This window comes from Protomyces lactucae-debilis (genome assembly GCF_002105105.1).
Source record: "Protomyces lactucae-debilis strain 12-1054 chromosome Unknown BCR37scaffold_12, whole genome shotgun sequence".
Taxonomy (NCBI): domain Eukaryota; kingdom Fungi; phylum Ascomycota; class Taphrinomycetes; order Taphrinales; family Protomycetaceae; genus Protomyces; species Protomyces lactucae-debilis.
This window is the reverse complement of record NW_024468004.1, coordinates 209100-231725: the sequence shown is the minus strand read 5'-3', so window position 1 is coordinate 231725 and position 22626 is coordinate 209100. Positions and strand designations below refer to the sequence as shown.

Genomic DNA, 22626 nt, shown 5'->3' with positions numbered 1-22626 from the left:
AGGCGCGTCGAGTCGCGCGAGTCGAGTTCTCGATGATCAGTACCACAATTTGCGGAAGGTCAACGTGTCAAATCCGGTGAACGAGCAGTCCTAAGTGTATGGGGGCTCTCTGCCTGCTCTTGGAGATTGGTAGGGAAAAGGGGGTTGCTCGGGGCGGCTTTCTTTGCTCAGCACTGCCGCCAAGGGAAGAAGGGAGGAGCTCCCACAAACGGCAACTTTTTTTTGGATTCAGATTTCACTACGCACGAAAACAGGCACAAGAGCTGGCTACTGGCAACAGAGGCAGACACCTATGGAGCGCATCGCACAGATCCGTCTGCAGTCCAGTGGCAAGGCACACAACCAGGCGCAAGTTGGTGTTGTGCTCGCCGCTATCGAGGACACAATCAAGGCGAGCGACTCACCCCTCGCCCCCACGTCGTACTTTGCATCCCTCTTAGCATTGCTACAGACCTGTGTGTCGGGCAATAGCATCACAAATAACGAGACTGCCTATGCGGCGATATATTTGCTGGATGCGGTGGTTCCAGAGACATCAGCGTCACTTCTATGCAATCAGTTCACACAAGTACTGAACTTACTCGTACCGCTGCTCAATGCGGAAGATGCTGCAACGGTTCGTTCGGCAATTGGCGTGCTACAAGGCTTACTATCAGCCCAAAGCATTGAATCTTGGCGCTCAGCGACAACAGTACAAGCACTCAAGTCTCTTCTCATGCTGGCCCTTGATTCAAGGCCCAAGATTCGCAAGAGAGCCATTGAAGCTGTATCTTCAATCCTCAAAGCGGCGCCAGTGTCTTTGGCGAAAGATGCCATCGCAACGGATATTGTGGCTGAAGAGCTGCTCAAGTCGGCCTCAAGTCAAGTCGCGCAGAACGATCAATCAGCACTGCTGCACACGCTACAGCTCATCAAGTCTGTTGCCTCAGCTGTCAGCTGGCCCGTCAAGTATGTCGACCAGCTTTGTGACATTCTACTCAAGGGAGTCTCTGAACTTGGTGAGGGCTTTGTCACCGTCACCGCATTCGAGGTCTTTGAGCGTGTCTTTGAACAAGGCTCGCAGGATGTGGATCTTGTACGGCTACAGTCTCTTCTTCAAACAATCGTCGGCATGAAACCAAATGACAAGGATGCGAATGTCCTGCCTCCGTGGCTCAATGTCATTGCTCGGGGTTATGAACTCTACAGCAAAACCGAGCCAGACAGCGCTGCAGCCGAGGTCGGCACCATTTTCAAATCCATCTTTCCATTTCTACAATCAGAACTAGCACCGGTGCGCAAGACTTGCTCTGACTGCCTGCAATCTCTGATTGTGACGTGCCTCAGAGAACGCAAGTCCACGCCTGCTGTTCAAGCGATTGTTACGACGACGCTACGTGGTCTCAACAGTGGTGCTCGGTATCGCGCGGCTCGTTCAGAAATGTTTGACATCGTACGGTCTTTGTTTGATAAGCTCAAGTCCAAGGCGAATCCTATTTTGATGGAGTCATTGACTGTGTTGGCAGAATCCCGCAAGTATGTCCACGACAAAACTCAGATTGATGCAGTCTTCGGTGCAGCGATTCGAGCTGTTGGTCCAGCACCCTTTTTCAAGGTGCTACCGCTTGATTTGACCTCTGGTTCTGGTCGCGCTTGGTTGTTGCCTATTCTACGTGATCATGTTCAGAACACCGAGCTTGACTTCTTTGTCAAGGAGCTGGTGCCATTGTCCGAGACATTCTTTCCAAAGACACTTGGCGAAGATGTGGACGCGAAAATCTTTCAGACCGTCATTGATCAAATCTGGTCATCTTTACCAGGCTTTTGCGACTTGCCTCTCGACTTGCCGACAGCCTTGACGCCTGAAATTGCTGAGCTTCTAGCTACTGTCCTCTACAAGCAGCCAGATTTGCGAGTTACCGTGTGCAATGCTTTGCAAAATCTGTGCTTGAAGCCGCAACAGCTGCTGGACTCTGAGCTGTCTGATGATGTGCTCACCTCAAGATTTCAATACACACGAGAAAAGGCATCGGGTGATCTCAAGCACATGAAACAATTCGCTGGCAATTTTCTTTCTGTCCTCTTCAATGTCTATTCACAAACCTTGCCGAACTACCGTGGCAATATTCTCTCGACCATCAAGGCCTTCTTCACTGTTGCTGATAGCAAGGACATTTCGTCAGCGTTTGCTAAAGTCATACAAACACTCGACGAATCAATGGACGTGCCTGCAACAGGTGCCAATGCTGGTGTGAGTGAGGGCATGCCACCCGTCAAGCACACTGCAATGGATCTCATCATTGCCTTTGTCCCTCACTTGGATCCCAAATCGGCAGATTTGCTTTGGGAAATTTTTGTCGCTCAAGTCAGCAACGCACAGGACGCAGTCATGCAAAAAAAGGCCTACAAAATCTTCAATGCCCTCGCTGATGCTGGTTTAGCGCTGAAGAAACGTGCTGATCAAGTACAGACCATTTTGCTGGCCAATAAAGGCGTTGCGACATCTGTACGACGCGATCGCTTGCATGCGCTCATCAATATGGTCAATTTGATTCCTCGCGAAGACCTCCACTTCATTCCTGCCATTCTTTCAGAAGCTGTGCTTTGTACGAAAGAGCAAAATGAACGAGCACGACTCATGGCATTTGACTTGCTTGTACTTATGGGCGAACGTATGAAGGCCGGTGGCAAAGTGAAGAACTCACTCGTTGATGGTATGAAAGATGCAGAAGACGCTGAAGCATCTATTCAAGAATACTTTGTCATGGTGCAAGCTGGTCTCGCCTCGCCCACACCCCACATGGTCTCTGCCACCGTCACGGCATTGGCGAGGCTGCTCTTTGAGTTTCAAGATGACTTGTCGCCCACATTCATTGTTGAGATGTTGGATGCCATGGAGCCCATCTTGGAAAGCAAAAACCGCGAGATTGCACGGGCGGCGCTAGGATTTTACAAAGTCGTGGTCATCAGTTTGCCTACCGACTTGGTTGTGTCACGTTTGCAGTCACTTGTTGCGCATCTTGTGGGTTGGTCGCATGAGCACTCTCGAGATTTCAAGTCGAAAGTCAAGCATCTCCTGGAACGTATGGTGCGTCGTTACGGCTTTGACTTGATGGAAAGGCATATCCCTGATGCAGACAAAAAGCTGCTTGCCAATATCAGAAAGCAGCAAGAACGCAAGAAGCGCGCAAAGCGTGAAGAAGGTGAAAATGCCGATGCAGCACGCAAGCTGACTGGTGGTAACGCATTTGACGATGCTATGCAAGAGTCGGATGAATCTGAGGAAGAAGTTGCTGAGGAGGAAGAAGTCACAGTCAAGCAGCGTGGCAAGCGCAGACCAGATGGCCGTGGCGAGGCATATATTCAGCACACGGATGAGCCTATGGACTTGTTGGACAAATCCGCTCTGTCACAGGTGTCCTCCACACGACCCGATTCAGCGACCGCCAAGCCTAAGGCGTTGCCCAGCGCACGCAGCAAGTTCAAGCAAGATTTGGATGGCAAGTACATTTTCAACGAAAAAGGTGAGCCCAAAGCTGAAGCCGCTGTTGAAGGGAGCAGCGGTATGGGTGCTCTTGTTGAATCACGTCAAGGGATGAAGAAGAACAGCAAAGGTCGTGTTCGATTTAGCAACAAGCGTCAGCGCGACGATGATGAGGACGATGACGGTGGCGATCTTGCTGGCGACGCAGAAAAGAAACTGCGTTTGAGCGAAGGTGCAGGACGCAAAGGCGACAAGGGCAGAGCCCCAGTCTCGTCTACGAAGAAACTCTTCACAAAGGGCGCAGGTGGCAAATCGCTCCAAGCTGGTGGCCGTAAAACGAGGAAGTAGCATTTTGTTGTAGCATTTCTGGCAAAGCGTATCCTGACTGTAAAAGGTCCAGAGCAATTTGTGCCGTTCTTCGTCTTCGAACGAACATGTTCCGACGCCAAGTCTGCTCGCGTCGCACACGCATAGGAACCTTTAGATCGATCGACTTTTCACTCCTCAGCAGGTGCAAAGGGTTTGCGATTGCGGTGCCTCATTATGACTGCAATCTCCGACCACAAGGACAATTGCTACCTCATTCAATAAATGAGGTCTCACCTGCCTGTTTGATGATGTGTCGCAGGAAAGTCTCAGGAAAGTCTGGCAGGAGTTGTGCCTCACTGTCGAGCTCAACTGCCCCTTACCCTTATTGACCATGCCACGCTGGGCAATGGTCATTTTGCTTAGCTGGCAAGTTTTTGATGGCATGCGTTCAACGCCTTTCACCATACACAAGCTTCAGTACGCATGAAGCGAGCTGAAGCTGCGGGGTTCATTCCGGCCAACTTGAAGGAGCACGATAACGAGACAAGTCAACCAGAATCATCTCGTGGCTCGCCAATACCTTACGGCCAATACTTTAAGTCTGAGTGATCTGCTCTTCCAACGCAAGATCGCCAGGGTTGAGCATGGTCCTGGCGTAGCGCTGGCTATGTAGAGTGTGCTCCAGTCAAGTACACATCTCGTTCAAGGCTTGCAATACGAAGTCAGGAAGTATTACCTCTCGACTATGACATCTCTAAACGTGTCCTTACAGATTCTGGAGCCATCACAACCATAAAAAAGAGGTTGTACCTGGAGCAAGGGCAATGCGGCATGGCTGACATGCCTTTGGTCAATCGTTCGCCAGAGCAGGTAATACTTCCTGACTTTGTATCAACTTGCAAGCCTCAGGCTCAAAATATTGGCCGTAAGGTATTGGCGAGCCACGAGATGATCCTGGTTGACTTGTTTCGTTGCCATGCTCCTTCAAGTTGGCCGGAATGAACCTCGCAGTTTGTATCAACTTGCACGCCTTGATCGAGATGTGTACTCACTGGGGCACACTTTACCTACCGTCTACGCAAGTCTGTCTTCATGAGTCATTGCTATCATGCTGTTCGGAAAAGACATTGACGTGACTATATCGAATAAGGGTGATGTACGCGGAAGGCGGTGCAGGCAGAAGATAGATAGAATCGGATTTTGGCAATCGTGTCTGCGAAGTGCAGAGCTGTGCCCTTCATTGTCGGGTTGTTGGCATACTCGATGAGCTTCATCTGGTCATAGACGCCAGAAAGCTTGTTAAGAAAAGTGTCAACGGTGGATGCACTGTCCGAGGAGCATTTGAGGTTGCTCAACTCGAGTCGGAGCCTGATGAGCTCACGTGAGGCATCATGCTTGTACTTTGCCTCGATTGCGAGGAAAGCAAGCCGAGCAAGAGGATAGCTGTCAATGAGGATGCGGTCTCCAATGTCCATGCCCGTCTTCAAAATTTGGAGGGCAAGGATGTTTCCCTGCGGGTGTTTCATGAGCACAGTCATCATCTTCTCGTTGATGACATGGTCTTTGCCAGATGCGTCTTTGTATGTGACGCTGTCATCATGCATCATGACATCTTCCAGTTTGAACTCTGCCACCTCTGATTTCTGCATTTGAGTCGTGACTTGTATCATCATCTGCAACTGCCCTGCCCACTGGTTGGTGAAGATGTACGGATACACCTTGCCAGCGGCTGCAGCCTGCGCGACGTCCTGGAACCACAACTCATAGTTTTTGTTGATTGGCCTGCGAGTAGCAGCCAGTCGTGGATCCGAAGCGGACTTGAAGTAATCTAGTGTACTTTGTATCGTAAAGGTTAGAGCATTGCTACCAACGATGCAAAGTACACTAGTTTACTTCAAGTCCGCTTCGGATCCACGACTGGCTATTATGGTGACAGACTTGCTAGGAAGGTGCAACACATCGGTTCATTTTCGCGCGATGCACTGGATTGGCCACACCCACTGCAGCTGTCATCGGTATCTTTGTCACAAATGCTCAGGTGTTGCTTATGCATAGCAGGAAACATCGAATCCGCCTCAATGGCATCGCTGGAAACATCGAGTCCGCTTCAATGGCATCGCTGGCAACTCCTTGACGAGGGTCGTATTGTTTGATGCATTGTCAGCTTGCTCTACGGAAGATATCGAGGAGGGGCGAGCAGCACTGGCCACGTCAGGCAGGCTCCAGACTTGCAGCTCAATGTCTCTGCTCCGGCTTCTTCAAGCTATCTGGCTACCCAAGCGACAAGCGCATCTTCAGATCGCACTGTCTCGGCAGGCCAACTATTTCAGCCTCATACGCGGAATCGGATGCAAGCAAAAGGTTTTAGCACTCGTGTGTATGGGCCGATGGCTCAAGCAGCGTGAGAGGCAAAGAGGAGCACAGCGCTGAGTCGCTGAGGCCATCATAGATGTATCTTTTCTTCATTGCTAGATGCATGAATACCTTCTCTACATTCTGTTCCAAGCTTCAGGTATTTTTCAGAATGATTGCTAGGGTCGCAAGGTGCGGAACCCTTCTTCGAACAACTAGACCCGCCATTTGTTCGTGTTGAAGGCTCACAAGTGAACGCAACCCGGACCTGTGGTTTGTTCGTTCGAAGTTCGGCACCCTAAGTTCCTAATTGACTGCCAGCAGATTTTGTCGAGCTCGTCTCACAACGATGCTCTCACGACTTCGGCGAGCCATTTCCTCTTCGAATGTGGCATCACTGCTCAGGAGCAAGTCCAGTGGCCACTTTGGTCGAGGTACAATCGACTGCGAGGATGTCGCTTGACCAGCTTGTAACATTTCAAACCCAGCCCAGGCAATCATTGTTGCATTGTCGCTGCACAGATCGAGCGGCGGAGCAATGAGCTGCAAAGGCTCTGCTCCTTCTCTCTCAGCCAATCGAGCAAGGGTTTCGTGCAATATCTCGCGCAGGTATTGGTTCCTGGCCACGCCACCGCTTACGACCAACGCAGTCGGCCATGATGCCTGTTTCTGGTGAGTCAGAGACGCTGCGACTTTGGCTGCCAGATGATGAAACGTCAAGCGCATGGCCTCACCACCCAAGGCTTTCCTCTGCTCCTCCGTCCAAGACCCCTTTGAGAGCAACTTGGTGATGCTATAACCGAGTCCAGAAAAGCTGAACGCCATATTTTCGTAGCGTTTACCACCCTTGTTGACTTTTGCATGCAGCGGAAGTGACAATTGCCATGCTGATATTTCTTGTCCAGAAAGCCTAATTGGAACGTACTTGCCTCTACTCTCAGAAGCAACATTATTGCGGCACCATCGCTCAAGTGCTGCTCCTGGCATAGATCCTTGCCATGGGATTTTGAGCGCTTTGGCAACTTTGTCCAGCATGTCACCGGCAGCAATGTCTAAAGTACTTGCCAAGATTTCATGATTAGCAATGCTCAGGGAGCGTATCAGAAGTGTATGACCACCACTGACTAGCAAAGAAATGTAAGGAAATGCAGGTGCTGGTCCATCATGTAGCAATCTCGGAGTTAGTGCGTGTGCTTGCATGTGGTGAACACCAAGCAACGGAACATCCAATTCCTGGGATAAGCCTGTCGCAGCGTCAATGCCTACTTGAAGAGATGAGCGCATCCCTGGACCTTTTGTGACGCATATTAGATCGACACTGCGGTCGTGTGCTTGCAGGAAGGATTTTGCCTCATCGACGAGACATGGCATGTGAGCATCGTGCGATCTTACAGCGACGATTGGATGAATTCCTCCGTAAGCTTCATGTTGGTCTAGTGATCGAGCTATAGTAGTATGCAGTATCTTGGGCCGTGAACGGTGAGACACAGGTCGAGCATCGCACTCGAGAATGCTCAAGCAGGTATCATCGCAGGATGTTTCGATAGCAAGGACTGTCTTGAAGCTCTGAGCTACTTTTGTATGCAGGCAGCATCTCTCTGATGCTCTCAGCACATAATGGGCAAGCCTTCGCATGCAAGTCTTGCCGTGCGAACAATACGGAAGAGCTGGTCGATGTCATAAGTGATCCAAGCCGGAAATCGTGCTTCGATTCACAATTTGCGAGGCATTGCCTGGCAAGCATCCCCCAAACAACACCCTCGTAGCTGCTTCTTTCGAGTCAAGCGCCGCTCGTCTACCCTTGCTATTAGCTCACTTAAAAGTGATGCTGTCAACCGCTTCAGAACCCACAGTTGTTCAAGATCGAACTCAGATCCAATGCGAACTCTTCACCCCGCAAGAGGCACCGTGACAATGCAGCTTGAGTTGCTTCATGTTTATCGGTGGTATTGGCGATGTCATTCTATTGTTTCTTCGTAGCTGAAAGGCTGTTCCTCTTCATTGAAGCTCACTGTGATACTATGGCAAATGATGCATACCAAGCATCCACACCAGGGCAAACAATAACAATAGTGCCTCATCGACCTTGACAAACGAAAAGATAGAAATCATGTGGAGCATATCAGCCACTCCATCCAAGCAGGAGAGCGCTCGTCCAATTGCTGCCCGTGCTACCCGCTGTCAGTCTACAGCGTTGGTCTGAAGACTAGTAAAGAGTATCTCAAATCGCCAGAAAACGCCTTGAGCTGATCCCCGCCCTGCATTAGCACAGGTGGCTTCCCGTCTACAACGACTTGGTCTGCGGATGCCTTTCTTTGGCCAAGCTGTTGGCGATATCGGCATGCCGCTGCCTACAAGCATGTAGCAAAGATGTAGTGGCATTGGCAAACGGCATACAGTATGATACAGATGCGTAGTTGTCATCGGCTGATGGTCGTTTGCACCAGTGTTCGGCAATGCCGTCTTCCGGGAACGTCAAGGGGCAGACTCGACAGAGGTGCCGCGACCAAGGTCTACATCTTCTCTACCTATGAGTGGGCAGCTATCTATCCTAGTGATTGGCCTTGGAGGCATTGGCTCCATCTACAGTCTTGTCTGTAAACGCGGTGAACCAAATGCCAAGCTGACGTTCGTTGCTCGCTCCAATTATCAAGCGCTGCATGATAATGGTATCTCCATCAAGTCTGCCAAATATGGCCATCACCACGTCACTCCGGATGCTGTCTTCAAGACGACTGAAGATGCTGCTGGTGTTGAGTATGACTATATCCTATGCACCACAAAATCCCTGCCGAATGCACCTCTTCCGGCCTTACTCAGGCCTGTCGTGTCCCCAAATACAACCATCGTCATGATCCAGAACGGCCTGGGTATTGAGCAGCCTGTTGCTGAAGCATTCCCAGAAAACGCTCTGTTGACATGCACGGCCTACATTGGCGTCTGGCAAACTTCGCCGGGCAATATCGAGCATGCAAAGCTGGATAAACTTGATATCGGCATCTTTGCAGATGCACATGTTGCTGAGTCGCGTAAGCAAAAGGACACAGCCGCACTTGACAAGTTTGTATCGGTTCTCAAGGCAGGAGGGACGGATGTGACTGTCCTTGAGAATATGGTTCTTGCTCGATGGCAGAAACTTGTCTGGAACGCTTCATTCAATGTCGTTTGTACAGTCATGGGTATGGACACGTTTCAAGTACTTGCATGCCCATCTGCAACAACACTCGTCAGGACACTCATGGAGGAGATTTGCGCTGCTGCAAAAGCGAATGGCTATGAATTGCCAGCTGGTATCATCCAGGGCAACCTCGACAATACGCACACGATTGGGCCATACAAGCCGAGCATGCTGCTTGATTATGAGGGCGGTCGTGAGATGGAGGTGGATGTGATTCTTGGCAACCCCATTGCACAAGCACAACAGGCTGGTGTTGCTGTGCCTACACTTCAGGTGATGAAGGAGACGCTCGAGTGTCTCAATTGGAAGACGGCAGAGAAGAAAAAGTAAATGACCACTAGAGCTTCTTATAGAGACGGGTAAAGTAGCCAACATTCTCCATCTCAAGTGGGTACTTCAAGGCCTTGTCCAGCCTGAACCATCGTCGGTCTTCCGCCACAACTTGTTCAAATCCAGGCAAGTGGTCCCAGAATCGGTATACCATCATTGTACCATCTGCCACCTGGACTTCTGACAAGTCTCCAGCCGATTCAATAAGCAGTACATGCGCGCCTGCCGGCAGGTTCTTCGCAATCGCTTCAATCAACTTCATGGCATCCACACGAGATGCAGCAAACAGCTCGTTAAAGACAAACATGAAGGTAAGCAAGGTCGTCTCACTCAGCATCGCTGCAAATGCATCCGTCGTTCCATACTGTAGAATATCTTCCTGGTGATAGCGGAGCGTGCATTGCCCTAGCTTTGCTTTAGGTGGTGGAAACGCATCTGCCATGGAAGTCTCCAACGTTGACAAGAACGGTGCATATGCAGCATTGTCAATGACATCCATCTCAATATCTCGATCGAGAACTTCAATCAAGTCTTCATCCACGTCTACATCCAATTCTGCCAGTCTCAGTCGAGGGAGTAGTTGGAGTGCACATAGTTCTGAGCCAACGCCTGCACCGACTGCTGTGATGCGAACTGGCTCACGTTTTTGTACAGCGGGTTGTAGTCGACGCTCACTAGGCCGCATGGCACGAGGTGGTGGATACAACAGGTCTAAAACAGGTTTTGTGGAGTGGAACAAGTCTGCATAGGCAAGAGCTCGACTGGGCAGATATCTCGCTGCGTAAACATCGCAGAGTTCACTATTTTGAAAGACTAGCTCGTAATTTCGCTTGAAGAAGTGCTGCTTGATTTGTTGAAGTTGAGCAGTAAAGGTCTCCATGTCTTCTAGCTGAGGAGCAACCAGTGTAGCGAGAGCATTGAGTAATTCTTGTGAAAGCGTGCGATGGGCTTGTTGAAGCGGTGTCAGTTCAACAGGTGCCTGCTTTTTTTCAATCTTGGGTTTGGCAGCTGTTCGCCGAAATGTCTTGAGACCTTCATGTCGTTTATGCTGAGACCCCATGGAGCTACAGTTTCTCTTTGCCTGATGCAGAAGGGTGTACAGCGTCGCATCGTCGCGTTGGCTCGCGAATTTATTTTTCTGGTGATGCCGTGTTCAGATCGGTGGGCAGAGTGTGTTCATGTCGCCGAGGAGCAGCAGGAGACACGGCGTGTCCTCACAGCTCTTTCAAGACCCTCGACTCTTTGAGTGCTGGTACAGGAGCAGTGTCATTCTGCAACAGGTAGAAACGCCTCAGCAACATGATGGCTTCCTTTCTAAACAAACCACTCGTAATGGCATAACCAGGTGTGTCCACACTACGCTTTGCAGGATCCGAGTGCAGGGAGAAGACGCTGCCACAACCACCAAAGCGATCATTGCCACAGCCAAAGTAGACGTGCCTGATACGTACTTGGCGCAGAGCGGCGGCACACATGACGCATGGTTCGACAGTGACATAGAGGTCTGTCTCCTGAAGAATACTCGCTGGATGTTTCTCCAGGATTGCATCAATACCAACAAACTCGGCATGTCGAGTGCCATTGAGGGAGATGTTGGTCTCATTTGCGCCAGTGGCGAGAATGGTACCTGAGCTGTGGACAAAGACACAGCCGACGGGGACTTCCTTGTCGAGGAGAGCTTGTTCGCCCTGAGCGAGAGCGATGCGCATCATGGCTTCGTGCTGCTCCATGACCGCTTCTACGCAGTCTATTCCGCGAGCAGCACAGCCCTGTCTAGCTCTAGATGGCTCCAGCCGGCCAGGTGAGCTCTGTGGTGTTGGGCAGTCACACTCGCGCAAAACAAAATTTGAGAAAGCAGCGACAGACAAGAGACACAGACACCAGCGACACTCTCACACTATATACAACTATGCTCGTACCTAAGGAGAACCGCAGGAAGATCTACCAGCAACTGTTCAAGGACGGTGTCCTCGTTGCAAAGAAGGACTTCAACGCACCTGCATCCCTCGAACTCGAGGATGTCCCCAACCTTCAAGTCATCAAGGTCTGCCAGTCTTTGACCTCCAAGGGCTTTGTCAAGACTCAATTCTCGTGGCAGTACTACTACTACTCTCTCACCAACGAGGGTATCGACCACCTTCGAGAGTGGCTCCATCTCCCAGTCGAGATTGTCCCAGCAACACACAAGCGCGCAACACGGCCCGCTGCACCCCGTACTATGGGTGGACCTCAGGGCGGTGCACCCAGGCAGCCACGTCGTGAGGGTGGTGCTGATGAGTACCGTCGTCGTGATGGCGGTGAGAAGAAGCAGGAGGGTGATGTCAAGCCTGTCTTCCGCGAGGGCTTCTAAAGCGTGCAACGACCATGCAATCATCGGATTGTCTGTCAGTCACACACCTCTAGCATAGGGACAGAGATTTACACTCTGCCCCAGTCATATATCCAACGAAGAAACGACGCAAGTCGCATTTTGACTCTCTAGGATAGTCCTGGCTTCTCCTGTGCATGTTTCTCTGTGCTCCTCTGTCCGCCTCCCTCTTGACACTCTTGTATCGACCTTGATTGGATGTGTATAGGATAGATTAGTATTAATATGTTGACACAAGTCTCTATGTAACATCGCTGCATTTTTACTTCCCGGAAATCATAAAAACAAGAAACAGAAAAGGGTCGCAAGCTCATATTGCCATAGAAGACAGGAAGAGCAACCACCCAAGGAAGGTCCAAGAAGACGCAACAGTAGCAGTCGCACCCGACGCAGTAACACGTCCCGTCGTTGCCGGCACAGCACCACCAGAAACAGCGCTCCCCGTAGCAGTAGCGCCATTCACAGGCATACTGGTCGTCACAACAGCCGTATTTACAATAGGTTGTAGTGACCCAACACCGCCACGCACACGATATCCGATTCCTGCAAGAACAGCACGTAATCCTGGCCCTAATGCTCCATAGATTGCTGCATCACTCGCAACGCGTGCAGCGTTGGCACTTCCCTGTGCGGCTTGCACGGCAGATGTAATGTAGGATTGCAGTGTGGCACCCTTGACCACTTCAAATCGCATCAGGAAATCTGGAGTTCGGTCGTATAGATCCGCAGCGACATGACTGACGCTCGATCCTGCAGAGAATGGTACAATCCCTGTTTCAAGGACGAGATTCGCGGTACTATTGCTGGAGGTGCGATTTGACAAGATCCCTGGAAGGAGTGCCAGGGTCGTTGTATAGCGCTTGACGAAGCTTTGAGCCAGTCGACGTGCGACATCAGCGACGGGTGATTGCGTTGTGAAATAGGTTGCCAAATCAGTCTCATTTGCGAACAATCTGCCACTCGTCTCTGCAAACAAGCGCGTATTCATATTGGCGACTGTGGAGCCAGTCAAGAGCGTGCCATTCACCTGAACGAACCGATCAAATGCATACTCTGAGAAGCCAGCAAATTCAAGACCTTGCTTACCATTGCTCTCTGTAACAAAGATACGCACGTTCGGCGTGACTGTGCTTGGCGAAGATGGATGAAAGTAATCCTCATACGAGCTGGTGAAGCCGAGACCATGCATCAACTCGTGCATCACGACAAAGAAAAAATCAGTTTGTGTAGATTTGATCGCTGCCGGAGCAGGTCTGCCTGCTGCACGACCAGAAAAATAGAAACTCGCTTGCGCATTGACATTGAGATTGATGTCGTACGCGCCAAGCTGAGGTTGTTGTGGAAAGTAACTCGCCATTTGCTTGACGACTGCTTGTGGGTAGTAACGGACAATGCCATCATCATCCACAAGCGGGATATTACGCGCAGGAGATGCTGCAGCGAGTGAGGTGATCGTACCACCTTCATCGCAGATGCCTAATGTTGAACAGAATGAAGTCAAGGTCGCATTGACCAGGATGGGCGCTGAAAGTTGCAAAATATTGGAAATAAGTCCACCAGCAAGATAAAGAGTTGCATTGGCATCGGCACAGTTGGCAGCACCGTAGCTGGCCGGGCATGAAATGTCAAAAACAAATCGATTGGTCGCATCTTGGTTCGCGACCGGTGCCGGTAATGCGGGTTCTTGCAGGATCGAAGAGACGGGTGAGCGAAGTCCATCTGCTATTGGCGCAAGTGATGCTTGTGAAATGAGTGATATTGTTGCACTGGCCAAGGCGCTTGATCGAGCGCCGCTGGACCGGGATGAGGCCGAGGGGAGTGCTGCGGCAGCTTTTTGCGCTTGCGGTTGCGTTTGCAAGGGTGAGCAATCGACTTGGATGGATATCCTGGGGTTGTGAGGATACGGATACTCGAGACATGTAAGAGAGAGTGCTGAGCAGAGATGTTGGAGCACACTGAGGAAGAGGAGCCGCGTAAGAAGGGCGGTTCGCATTTCGAAAAGAAGTGATGCGAGTCGGGCGAAAAAGAAGTGGTCGAGGTACGTCGGGGATATTATTACTGGATGAACAAAACAGCAGTGAGATCAAAGCCGCCTAGGCCTGCTTAGCACTCGTCCATGGCAGCTGCTACTTGGCTGTGTGTCGTTGCTGTTGTGGATGTCTTGAGCTCGTTGCTTCGGAATGCGACTCACACGAGATGGGAAGGCATTGAGAAGTAACTGGATATGGCCAGTGTAAGGCACCATCATCAGACTGGATGGAATCGTAAGGTACGTTACTATTTTGGGGCCTTGGTTCGATCAGTATCTACAAGAGGTATGAAAGCTTGCTCAATTTAAAAGCGAGGTCCAGGATTACCACAAGAGCAGATGCATTGTCCTTTTTGGTAAGATTGGCACCGGTGAAAGGTTGCGCAGCGCAGGTGCCGTCTTTTATTACGCAATGATCACCTTCATGACATCCATGATTGCGTTCGGAAATTAGACTTTTGTATCCTGGAAATGAACCACATTGCCCTCCTTTTGGTTAAAGTTGCGCAGCATTTGCTTGCATGACGAGGGAGATCGGAGCGCAGCTTAAGAGTTTCATGCTCTGAGATGAGATGTTCCTGGATGTGTTAGTCTTCTGGCTTCTCGCTGACCTGCTGATCCAAATGTTGGTAGCAGAATATCATCTGGACGATCACTTACCCAAAGTCTTAGCTGGCTAGATAGCCTTGGCATTGTTTGCATAGCTATGCATGGCATCGCGTGCTTTTCGGGAGACATGGAAGCATGTGGGTTTACTGGACTCCTTGGTTCCTAGTACCGATTGAGCGTATATTGGAAATGTCGGGTTGAAGACGGTCAATCACTATTGGTATGCAGGCTATAGCTATTGGAATACATCTGGACTGTGAAGGCATCTCTTGGTCCAGAAGAGTCCAGAATAAAGCATGCTAGCGGGCGACTTCGATTGCCGCGATTGAGTTTGAGAAGATAGTGTCTAAGTCAGGAGATCCTGGTGATTGGGTCACGTCCAGTCGTATGATGCACGCAGCTACAGATGGAGGCCTGTCGACGAGTGAAGACAATAGCCTCTATAGCGCCATTTTCGATAGCAACAGTCTTGTGTCTAGGAAGCCGATGACAACGCAGAGCACAAGAGAGCTGGCTAAGCATCATAGCCCTGCAGCCAGTGTAGCAAGTGGTGGTGGTCCTTGTCGTCGCTGTCTCCCCGCGATTTTGCTGCCAAACTTCCTCCACGACCAACGAACGAACCAGCCAACCAGCCAGCCAGCAAGACACAGAGCCGCATCGGGGCCACGACACAGTCCAGGGCCCTTGACGTCCTGAGTACAGCACAAACCGCTGAGTTCTTGTGCGCTATTGTCATCACAAAGCTTCTCTTCAAGCGCCCCAGACAATCGCTCAAACTGGACACAGCAGGCGTTCACCACGATCCTTCACGATGGACCTTCTCAAGGCCAAGCAAATCAAGACCATCATGCAGCAACACGACTCTGCAAATGCCTTTTCCGCATCTAGCAGCGATGACGAGGTAGATGACGACCAAGCCGCTTCAAATCGTCGTCGAAAGCAAGAATCCGGTCGTCGCGAGTCAACAGCGTCCGAGGAGCGCTGGGCCAATGCCGTTGCCGTGAATTTGGGTCCGAGTATTTGGGGCACAGGCAGTGCGAGTAATCCGCACCTTTTGCATGCCGACCGCGGTCGAGCAAGTCGATCGGCTTCCTTTTCAGTGGGCCAGGAGATTCATTCACCCATGGGCATGATGCAAGCTGAACAACCGCTCGCTGCATACGATGCGACGCGACTGCTTAGGGAGCAGTTTCAGCAAATGAAGTTCAAAAATCGCAGCAAGTCGAGTTATGCAGCAGCCTGGCATGCGCCAGATCTGGATGCAGAGGAAGGGAGTGAGGATGCGATCTATGAAGATGCGGATTCAATGACGGAGAGTGCAGCTGCGATGCGCATGCGACATGCTTCTACATCGGGTGGAGTGGTCGATCCGCCTGGTTTGCGCTACACAACCCCGACCAATCCACGACTGGATGATTTGCGTGGTGATCGTCGACGTGCGTCCTTCAACAGTGCTGCATCGTTTGGTAGTCCTGAAGGCGATACGAGTGGAGCACGTCTTGGCATGTTTGCAGGCAGTCGCTACACTGAAGCTCAACAGACTGCACGGCGCGAGAGCTTTACGACCCCTCAGAGCGCAGGGTCAGGGGAAGGCTACAATCAGCAAAATACTGGTCACTACGGTAACATGATGGCTGATGTCGACCGCTATTTTTCCTCGGATGATCATAGGATGCGCCCTCGATCACAAGTCATGCAAGGCCCTAGCAGTCCGTTGCAGCAACCACCACAACAAACCTACCAACAACAAGTTCCTCAGCAAGGCCAACAACAGCAGCAATCCTTACCTGGACTCTTATTTCTGGTGGAATTCAAAGCATGTCGCACAGATGTGTTTTATGTGCCTGAAGGATCGGGTATGGATGTTCATGTGGGTGATCTCGTCCTGGTCGAAGCAGACCGTGGCCGTGACCTCGGTAAAGTGACGCACGAGTCAGTCACCCTTGCTCAAGTGCGTCAACTCAAACAACAACAAGCGCGAGAACAAGCATTGGCGCTAGGTGCACAACCGGAAGAAGCAGGAAAGGCACAGCAACAAGCGGCAGTCTTGGCGTCAGGCGGTGGTCTTGCCATGTTACAACCGAAACTCATCTATCGTCTCGCACACGCTGCCGAAGCGGCGCAATTGTTGGTTAAGTCGCAGGATGAACAACAAGCCATGCTTGTGTGTCAAGCTAAGGTCCGTCAACGAAAGCTACCCATGGAAGTTCTGGATGGCGAGTATCAGTGGGATCGTCGGAAGTTGACGTTTTACTACATTGCCTCGCAGCGCATCGACTTTAGGGATCTGGTGCGTGACTTGTTCAAGATTTACAAGACGCGCATTTGGATGTGTGCAGTGAATCCAGGGACCATGGGACAACATACCGCAGGCACATCTGTACCTGCACAAGTGAGAGCTGAATCACCTGCTACTGGCATTAGTAGTGATGGTGGAGCAGGGTATGGGTATGCACCGAGACCCAACCAACAACACCCACAGCAGCTCTTTGGGCAACCATACGGCGGATATATGCCGATGGCCGAGCCGACTGGGTATATGATGCAAGATCCACAGTACGGCTATGGCGCACCTACTGGTTTGCCTGCTGCTATGCAGTTTGGCGAGCATGCAGCAACGTTGTACAGGCAAGGTGGCATGACACGCTCTGGTGCACCGCAGGGACATTACTAATCACCGCATCCTGTACAGGCATCACCAAAAAAAAAATCAAAAATATATACCCACTTGCACCTCATTCCGGCATCTATTAGAGCTACATGGATCATGACAGCGTACAATACACAATAACACAGAGCGTAAAGAATAGTGCTAGACTTTGTATTATCAAGAGAAAAATGAAGATATCTGGTACAGTAGACGTGCAAGTTCTTTCTTGATCTGGGCTATGCTAGTTTGTGTATAAGAGAATGTATTCCCGCACAAGGACACAACAAAAGGAATGCCATCTTCATCAATCCTCATCCTCTGACGAGTCCTCCAAGTCGCTACCGGAATCGGATGCCTCTGCATACCTCGATTCCTCCGGCAACGCACCACCTTCACCATTGAATCGCTGCAATTGCTGCTCCAACTGCTCAATCTGTCGCTGCTGCTCAGACTCACTCAACACGGCGCGACTCTTCTTGTGCTTCTTGGAAGGTGCAGGATGGTGACTACTCGTTGGATCTCTCGCCGCTGCAACAGTGGTTGACTTTTGTCGCTTTCGTAGAAAAGAAGGTTGAATATCCTCCATGATCCAATTCCACAAAAGCCGAATGGTTTGTGGGTGTACCTTGTCCACATCCAACTCCACCTCCTCATCTTCAGGGTCGAAATTACTCTCTGTGCGCTTCAAAATTTGAATCACCACAGGCATCTGATGTTCTGTCATGTAACCCATTTTTGTAGATAAGGCCGTTTTTTGCTCAAAAGTTGGAATCATGGGTGATTCATCCACATCATCATAGGCAGATTGACGTCCACGCTTTTTACTCGCCTGTTGCGCTGCATACGATTTGCGCTTGTTGGAGTGTTGCTCATAATCATCATCGTCGTCATCATGGTAGACAATAGGTTGTGAACGTTCCTTCTTCTTCGTTTTGCCTTGCTTGAGACCAGCAATTTGATTCTTCATTGCTTCCAATTGCTTCGTCAACATTTGCACCGTCTGCATCTTGCCATCATCTGAATCATCCGAATCAGACTCACCCTGTTGCGCTCGAGGAACGGGCTTCTCTGCCCATTTCTGATTAAACACAGCTTCCAACTTCTTACCCATCGCTTGCACCGGTGTACCCGGTGGATTGAATTTGTAGCAATTGCGAAAGATGAGACGCACATCAAACTCAAAATCCTCAGCAGACTCATACTCGCCTTGCTTCAACTTTGAGTCAATTGTTCCTAAATCCATGGGATGTTTGATAACTTTTGTGTACTCCGGGATATTCAAGGCAACTGGATCCACCGGGACGTAGAAGGGGAAGGCATACGGCTCATGCTGTTTTCGCTGCAATTCCCGCAATACTTGACCACAGAATTTGAGTTGTTGCGCATGCTTGCCACGACGAACGGGGACGTTTTGGTAGGGTAGTGATTTTGGTGGTGGTGCATGAATCTCACGTTTCGGTCGACCATCTTGTCCAGTCGTTGATTCACGTCTGATGGTAGGTGGTTGAATTGTTGTTGCAGGAACGGCAGGGGATGCGGCTTTTGCTTTACCATTCGTCGCTACGTGTGGTGTTGCCTTTTTGGATTTCTTGTTGTTGGCAGGTGCTGAGAAATCTGGTGGTGGCATACTTCTGATTTGTCGCTCAAACTGTTCCTTGACACGCAAGGCCATTTTGTTGATGGGTGACTCGAGTCCATTGTACCGCTCACAATTGCTAAACACCAAAAAGACCGCCTCCATGAATGCATCAATGGTTTCATATTCATTCTTCTGAAGTCGCTTTTCAATGGTGCCGAGGTCTTGTGGGTTCTTGATGATGTTTGGGTAATCTGGGATCTTGAGCTTGACCGGGTCGACAGGGCCATTGAAGGGTCCGGCATCCTTATTCTTCTTGAGCTGGCGAATCACAACAAGACAGTATTTTTGTCGATTGGGTGTCATTTTGCGCTGCGGATCAATAGTGTGTGCGGGAGCAGTATCAGGTTTGCTTTCAGACACATCATCCATCTTGACATCCTCCGTCACTGCAGTTGTCGCGGGTGCCGCAACAGGTGCAGACTCTTCCGTCACAACAGGTTCCGCCGCCGTTTCAATGGCCGCTTCAATCGTCTCCATGAGCGCCACACCGGGTTCCTCTCGTTTCGGCGATGCTGCTTTGGATGATTGTGGTGGTGTCGGTCCACCCGACTCAATCGGCGGGACACTCGTCGTGATGGGCGCCGGTCGCTGTTGTGCTTGCACATCACTCACATCAGCAGCAGGGGTTGTTGAAGGGGATGTGATTGCAGCGGTAGGCTCTTGCGGTGGTGAGATGGGCGCGTGGAGCGGCGCAGGCACTTCATCAAAGAGCGGGTCTAATTCCGCATCCGCTGCTCTGATCGCTTGCTTTGATTCTGGCGCCGGTGATGCGCGTACGGCGGAAGTCGGTTGTTCTACACTGACTGCATGCTGAACGGTCGCTTCTTGCTGTCCTGCAATCGACGTCGGTGCAGGCGCTGCTGTGTGGGTGTCGCTCTGTACGGCCTCTACGGCAATCGCTGCATCCATGATTGGTTCATGCGCAACAGCAAGTCCCGTCATGGCTGATTCCTTGACTTGGAGACCTGCAGGCGCATTGTCTTGTGCTGCGGCGGGCGGTGCGACCGGTGCTTGTGTCTGTATGGGCGCTGCGACCTGGTGCTGTGGGTGTTGCTGCTCGTCTGCCATGGGGCCGTTGTGAGCTTTTTTATTTTTTTGTTGTTACTTTTATGTGGAGCAGATGATGAGGAATAGCAAGCAGGAGAGAGCAGCAGGTAGAGAGCGTAGATGTGTGTGTGTGTATAAGCAGAGCAGAGCAGAGCAGGGCAGAGTCAGAGCTTGAAGTAGTTGTGACTGTTTGTGGCAGGTTGGCAGTCCCCGATGGCCCAAACACGTCTCTCTCTGCCTTTGACTCGGTTGAGTGCGACTGAGATTGCTGCTGCTGCTGCTGCTGCGTGGTCAAATTCGGGGAGAGGAATGAGGGTGGCGATGCGCGGCTATTTGTATCTCAGGGCGAAAAATTGCAAAAGGCGGAAAAGAGGGGACAGCCAGCAGCAGGGGCAGCAGGTACTTAGTACTCCTTCTGTTAGTTGTATCAGGGGGCACTGGTGATGGTGATGACGGTGGTTGGCTAGCGAGAGACAAGCATCACTACCTACGAAACCACAGCTGCATCCACCACAGAAGAGAGGAAGAGAGCGCGCATCTGGATCAGCTGGAACATGCAGTCTGTGTGCGCCGTGCTTATCCCCAACCACAACTATTGACTCTGCCAGACACACACAGCAGCAGCCTATGCACAGCCCGTATTAGCATAGCAACAGAGCCACCCGCCCATGAGCTGATCCTGTTTGACTGCACAGGCAATCACGAATCATGATGACACAGCAGACAAGACCGTGAGAGAACACGTGACAGAAACTATAATTAGCTCACCAGGCAGTCACAACTATCTTCCCGTGGCATGATCTAGTGATTGCATGGCCAGAGGCTTGCTTCTTGAGACCAGACTGTCATGCTATGCCAGGTGTTCAGCGCGTCTCACTGCTCGAGTCCTTCAATTTCACTCACAGCAGACCAGATGGAACAGCCAGCAACACGCCCAGGACAATCAGTCTGGCTCGAGTCCTATGTCAAGCAGAGAGAAAAGATTCAAATGCCTAGCGCTACTTTCCAAACTCATATACATACCTCCAAAGGTACATTCTTTCAACTTCTTCAACTTCATTCAGCTTCCAACGGGTATTCAATTCAAGTCCTGTGTTCAGGCACAGGAGTCGATTGTCGTCGTTCCTCCATCCGGCCAGCCATCGCCTGCTTCGCCGCACTACTCCTGCGAATCTTCTTCACCACTGTCACGCGTCGAGTCGGTGTCGCAGGTGCCGACTGAACAATCGAACCCACCATGCCCAACGCCGTAGCTTGTTGCTGAATCGGTCGTACACCTTGCGGCACAGCAGGTAACGGCATCCGTGCATACCGCGCCGTATCTCTAGAACTCATCAACACAGGCGGTGACAAATTACTCCCACCCGTCCATGTCCTGACCCGTCGCACACCCAAGGTCGCTGGCTCAAATGTCGACGCAGCCATCATCGTAGGACTCTGCTGTCCCCATTCCTGAGCAGACGAACGGCCTAGTCGCGGTGAAGCAGTGACAGTTGTTGAGACTTGTGCTGAAGACGCTGCTTGTGCCGCTCGTGCAAGTCTTGACTCGCTATGCGCCGTCATTGCTTGCTGCAGTACCTGCATCATGGCATGATGTTCACCTACTGTAGACCCACTACCAGCAGCAGCAGGCGTCGTGGTTGTCACCGTTCTGGGAACAGCGGCAAAAGACTCACTCGACAAATTCGGACTCGCTGCCCATATCCGATCAAACACGAACCGTGGTTCACTCGGATTACTGCTCGATGCACTCGGCAAACTGTGATATCGCGATTCCGGATCTCGTTCAACTTGTTGAAGCGCTTGTGCAGTCGCTGTACTGATGGTCGAGGAAAGTCGTAAATCCTCAACGGTCGAGAGACTTTCTCGTGATCTTAGGGAAAACGCGAGTGACGGGGTTGTGCTCATGGATGGTCGCGGCATCACCGACACGTCTGTCCCAAGTTTCCCACCATGACTCGATGGTTGCTGGTCGGCTGGGGTCTGGACGAACAAGGAGTCTGGCGGTTCTGCTCTACGACGTGTGAAGAGACGCGTGAGCCTGTTTTTACGCTTTGAAGGCGGCGCTGCATCCTGAGAGTTGTGTAGATCGAGCATACTGCTCTTTCTGTTGTAGAGATGAGGTTGTTTGTTGTTGACAGCTTGTCCGCTTTTGTTGTTTGGTCGCTTTGATGTCGCTTGCTTGCCGTATCGCACTTGACGGCGTGTCGTATAGACGTATGTGTGTGTGTTGGGATGAGGCCCTGTGTGTTGTATTATAGCAAGACGAAGGCGGTTCTGAAGTATCTTTTGCGATGTTTAATGGATGGGCCCGATGTCTCAAGCTTGTGTCATGGCCCAGGACGCAAGGATCGACGAGGTGTGTGCGTATAAGAGTGCCTTGCCGTGTGTGACAGCGAGCTGCCGCCCTTTTCTACAAGTAAGCCGTTGCACTCCGGGGGATGTGCTGTGCTGTGCTGTGCTGTGCTTTTACTTGCTTCGAGGCGGATCTTTGTTGGAATTGGCGATCGTGTCAAGCGAGGAAGGAGCCTTCACAAGTTCACAGTGGCTCACACAGATTGGGGCCATTGGGCCCCCCCGCTGCACTCTCCCCTCGCGACCGCCGTCAAGAGTGGGTCGATGCCGTGTGCACGTCCTTGGAACAATGCCCAC

General features: G+C 51.1%; 11 protein-coding genes across 11 annotated transcripts; 4 read left to right on the top strand and 7 right to left on the bottom strand.

Moving 5' to 3' along the window:
- Positions 1 to 292: 292 nt before the first annotated feature.
- On the top strand, positions 293 to 3811 carry BCR37DRAFT_402965 (armadillo-type protein; the record flags this gene model as incomplete). Its single annotated transcript, XM_040871957.1, has 1 exon — positions 293 to 3811. The coding sequence occupies one exon, from the start codon at positions 293 to 295 to the stop codon at positions 3809 to 3811; it is 3519 nt and encodes a 1172-aa protein (XP_040724541.1).
- A 703-nt stretch (positions 3812 to 4514) lies between these two features.
- On the bottom strand, positions 4515 to 5644 carry BCR37DRAFT_380752 (uncharacterized protein). The gene has a single exon (XM_040869545.1). The coding sequence runs from the start codon at positions 5443 to 5445 to the stop codon at positions 4909 to 4911; it is 537 nt and encodes a 178-aa protein (XP_040724540.1). The 5' UTR covers positions 5446 to 5644; the 3' UTR covers positions 4515 to 4908.
- A 786-nt stretch (positions 5645 to 6430) lies between these two features.
- On the bottom strand, positions 6431 to 7759 carry BCR37DRAFT_348741 (glycoprotease family-domain-containing protein; the record flags this gene model as incomplete). Its single annotated transcript, XM_040867868.1, has 2 exons — positions 6431 to 7034; positions 7086 to 7759. The coding sequence occupies 2 exons, from the start codon at positions 7757 to 7759 to the stop codon at positions 6431 to 6433; spliced, it is 1278 nt and encodes a 425-aa protein (XP_040724539.1).
- Positions 7760 to 8654: 895 nt separating this feature from the next.
- On the top strand, positions 8655 to 9632 carry BCR37DRAFT_387932 (ketopantoate reductase PanE/ApbA-domain-containing protein; the record flags this gene model as incomplete). The annotated part of the gene is made up of 1 exon (XM_040870579.1): positions 8655 to 9632. One exon carries the CDS (start codon positions 8655 to 8657, stop codon positions 9630 to 9632), a length of 978 nt encoding a protein of 325 aa, XP_040724538.1.
- Positions 9633 to 9685: 53 nt separating this feature from the next.
- BCR37DRAFT_393538 (uncharacterized protein) lies at positions 9686 to 10692 on the bottom strand (the record flags this gene model as incomplete). Its single annotated transcript, XM_040871321.1, has 2 exons — positions 9686 to 9715; positions 9784 to 10692. The coding sequence occupies 2 exons, from the start codon at positions 10690 to 10692 to the stop codon at positions 9686 to 9688; spliced, it is 939 nt and encodes a 312-aa protein (XP_040724537.1).
- Positions 10693 to 10807: 115 nt separating this feature from the next.
- On the bottom strand, positions 10808 to 11362 carry BCR37DRAFT_404746 (tRNA-specific adenosine deaminase subunit TAD2; the record flags this gene model as incomplete). The annotated part of the gene is made up of 1 exon (XM_040872063.1): positions 10808 to 11362. One exon carries the CDS (start codon positions 11360 to 11362, stop codon positions 10847 to 10849), a length of 516 nt encoding a protein of 171 aa, XP_040724536.1. The 3' UTR covers positions 10808 to 10846.
- Positions 11363 to 11541: 179 nt separating this feature from the next.
- Positions 11542 to 11982, top strand: BCR37DRAFT_402962 (Plectin/S10 domain-containing protein; the record flags this gene model as incomplete). The annotated part of the gene is made up of 1 exon (XM_040871956.1): positions 11542 to 11982. The coding sequence occupies one exon, from the start codon at positions 11542 to 11544 to the stop codon at positions 11980 to 11982; it is 441 nt and encodes a 146-aa protein (XP_040724535.1).
- Positions 11983 to 12310: 328 nt separating this feature from the next.
- Positions 12311 to 13993, bottom strand: BCR37DRAFT_393535 (uncharacterized protein; the record flags this gene model as incomplete). Its single annotated transcript, XM_040871320.1, has 1 exon — positions 12311 to 13993. The coding sequence occupies one exon, from the start codon at positions 13991 to 13993 to the stop codon at positions 12311 to 12313; it is 1683 nt and encodes a 560-aa protein (XP_040724534.1).
- A 2440-nt stretch (positions 13994 to 16433) lies between these two features.
- BCR37DRAFT_334867 (PSP1 C-terminal conserved region-domain-containing protein) lies at positions 16434 to 16985 on the top strand (the record flags this gene model as incomplete). Its single annotated transcript, XM_040867160.1, has 2 exons — positions 16434 to 16638; positions 16696 to 16985. Coding segments are annotated over 2 exons (495 nt in total), but the record flags the coding sequence as incomplete, so codon positions are not given.
- Positions 16986 to 17874: 889 nt separating this feature from the next.
- On the bottom strand, positions 17875 to 19236 carry BCR37DRAFT_332528 (Bromodomain-containing protein; the record flags this gene model as incomplete). The annotated part of the gene is made up of 3 exons (XM_040867064.1): positions 17875 to 18141; positions 18190 to 18755; positions 18840 to 19236. Coding segments are annotated over 3 exons (1230 nt in total), but the record flags the coding sequence as incomplete, so codon positions are not given.
- A 1504-nt stretch (positions 19237 to 20740) lies between these two features.
- BCR37DRAFT_57114 (uncharacterized protein) lies at positions 20741 to 22175 on the bottom strand. The gene has a single exon (XM_040872367.1). The coding sequence runs from the start codon at positions 22069 to 22071 to the stop codon at positions 21058 to 21060; it is 1014 nt and encodes a 337-aa protein (XP_040724531.1). The 5' UTR covers positions 22072 to 22175; the 3' UTR covers positions 20741 to 21057.
- Positions 22176 to 22626: the final 451 nt, after the last annotated feature.